This window comes from Daktulosphaira vitifoliae, unplaced genomic scaffold (assembly GCF_025091365.1).
Source record: "Daktulosphaira vitifoliae isolate Bord-2020 unplaced genomic scaffold, ASM2509136v1 Scaffold_3, whole genome shotgun sequence".
NCBI lineage: Eukaryota > Metazoa > Arthropoda > Insecta > Hemiptera > Phylloxeridae > Daktulosphaira > Daktulosphaira vitifoliae.
In genome coordinates this window covers 36171474-36173904 of record NW_026099574.1, presented here as the reverse complement: position 1 = coordinate 36173904, position 2431 = coordinate 36171474, and the positions used below count along the sequence as shown (strand labels likewise).

Below are 2431 nucleotides of genomic sequence, written 5' to 3'. Positions count from 1 at the left end.
TGTACTAATTAAATTTTGTATTTTAGCGGGTTACCAAATTGGAAATCGCCCAATATATGTTCCAAATGTCCAAGCGGGATCCAATTGTGTCAGGTCAAGACCTCCACCAGCATACAACACGAGCGTTGCTCAAATGGCAGCCAGAATGCATCGGCTGGGAAGAGCACATTCCCATGAGGGCGTTACATCGACTTATTATATGAGAGACGATGTTGATGATGACGATGGTAAAATTTATTAAATTTGAATTAATTTTTGTAACATTTTTTAAGATTAATTTTTATATTAGATGATGATGCTCAAGTATCAGCAGTATGACTAGTCAAACCATCTATAATAAAAAAATAATAAGCCATGAACATATCAAAACAAAAAAATGATTTGAGAATTTTAAGATTATTGTTTCCATTTTATTTATAAGTACAAAATATAACTATTACGCATTGTATTGTGAGAGCTATACGACTTATGGGTGTACATTTTGTTTTGTAAATTTTCCAAAACTTTGTACTTAGATTTTTCTTTTAATCTTTTCTAAAAATTTCTCAATGTCATAGTAATATGCTATTAGATATAAATTAAGTATGTATTAAATGTTGGTATTATTTTTATAACATTATTATTAATTATTTTATTAATAATTTTTTTTTTATGTTATTTCATTTTTATGATTATATGCTTTCTTTTTGTTGCATTATTGTATCGGCAATATAAATTAATTACATTAGTCATTTTTATAGTGTGTCTATAGTATTGTACATTTATCTAAAAAATAGAGATAAGATCTATACAAGAAAAAAGACACANAAAAGACACAAAAAAAAAAAAAATTACTGTATTATTTCTATGTACTTTTTCAAAAGTATTATTTTGTATATCAATATAAATTATTTAGTCAAATTGCCTAAATGAATCACATCATGTCTATAATCCATTTTATGAATTATTATTACCTGCTGTTGTGTTATTATGATTTATACTTTTTCATTTGTTTTTAAATTTTATTCCTAAATTTTATATTATATAAATGTAAATTACATGACTTCGAATTTAATTTATGTATTGTTGCTATTGACTGAGTAAGTGTAAATCATTCATAAATATTATCATGTTTTTTTTTTAATTATTATTATTTTTTAATTTTATTTGTATTTACTTTTTACCATGACATTAAGCTTTATTTAAATGTTAAAATATGAACACTATGCCAAATCATAATTATTGAGAACTTATTTGGTATCCATGAACAATTCTTTTTCTTTTATTGACGTGGATTATTTATAATGGAAATAAAAATAACAAAATCAAATATTTTCTTATTTCCTTCATAATAAATGTCTTGTTTATTTTGTCTTATAGATAGTTTTAGAAACATTCTTCTCATTTATGAAAATTCTTTTTTTACTTATAAATTAAATGAAAAAGTTTCAATCACTTAAATGTTGGCTTGGATAAAATAAAATTGAAATATGTGATATTAAAATTACTCTAATATAAGATATTTTTGAATTAACAAGTGCAATTTTCTTCTCATTTATGAAAATTCTTTTTGTACTTATAAATTAAATGAAAAAGTTTCAATCACTTAAATGTTGGCTTGGTTAAAATAAAATTGAAATATGTGATAATAAAATTACTCTAATATAAGATATTTTTGAATTAACAAGTGCAATAACATAGTTAAAAGATAAAAAAATCTAAAATTCAATAAATTATTTCATTTTTTANAAAAGATAAAAAAATCTAAAATTCAATAAATTATTTCATTTTTTAGAAAAAAAAATAAGTAAAATGAATCCATTTACCATTTTTATATAATTAATAAAACTATTAAAGTTATACATTATAAAGCCAATCAAAATGTCATAATTATTCTGTAGAATAGGTTAACAAACAGTAAAATTCTTTTTAATCCTCATTAGAAAAATAATAAGCAGATTAGAGAATTAAATTTTGTAACAATATTTAATTTACTGTTTCTGTTAGTACACTACTGTTAGAAGTGTTCAACTCTAAACAAATCAATTTTAAATATGTCTAAGACGACTTACTATTTATAAATAATTACTAGTCAATGGTTATATAATTCTATCAATTTTAATCAGAATTATTAATCAGTTTTACTATTTTATGTTCTAATTCAAACTTTAAATCTGACATAGTAAGCAAACTAAAATCAATTATTTTCATTGAAATCTCTCCAAACTGCATCTGGATCTTAGAATTATATACACAAATAAAAATATCTCTGTTAAGGTAAACTATTTTATTTTAATTATAATCTCAATGATAAATTGAGTAATCAAATTATTTAAATGTATCATTATAATAACTTTATTTTGTATGTGACTGTTCGTATATATCAAAAGAAATAGGAATACACATACTATTAATGGTTAAAAAAGTTGTTTACAAAAATGAATGTTTTTAT

The 2431-nt window shown here is 21.7% G+C and overlaps 2 protein-coding genes across 2 annotated transcripts in view; one reads left to right on the top strand and one right to left on the bottom strand.

Annotated features, from left to right (window-relative positions):
- Positions 1-1358, top strand: part of LOC126901822 (rap guanine nucleotide exchange factor 2-like) — a 30461-nt gene extending 29103 nt beyond the window's left edge. Inside the window, 2 exon segments of the mRNA XM_050678631.1 lie at positions 27-227; positions 290-1358. Of these exon segments, the coding sequence (XP_050534588.1) occupies positions 27-227; positions 290-318 (230 nt within the window). The 3' untranslated portion in view covers positions 319-1358.
- Positions 1359-2097: 739 nt separating this feature from the next.
- Positions 2098-2431, bottom strand: part of LOC126902136 (PH-interacting protein-like) — a 6878-nt gene continuing 6544 nt past the window's right edge. Inside the window, exon 15 of the mRNA XM_050679161.1 lies at positions 2098-2217. Within this exon, the coding sequence (XP_050535118.1) occupies positions 2098-2217 (120 nt within the window). The remainder of the gene's footprint in view (positions 2218-2431) is intronic.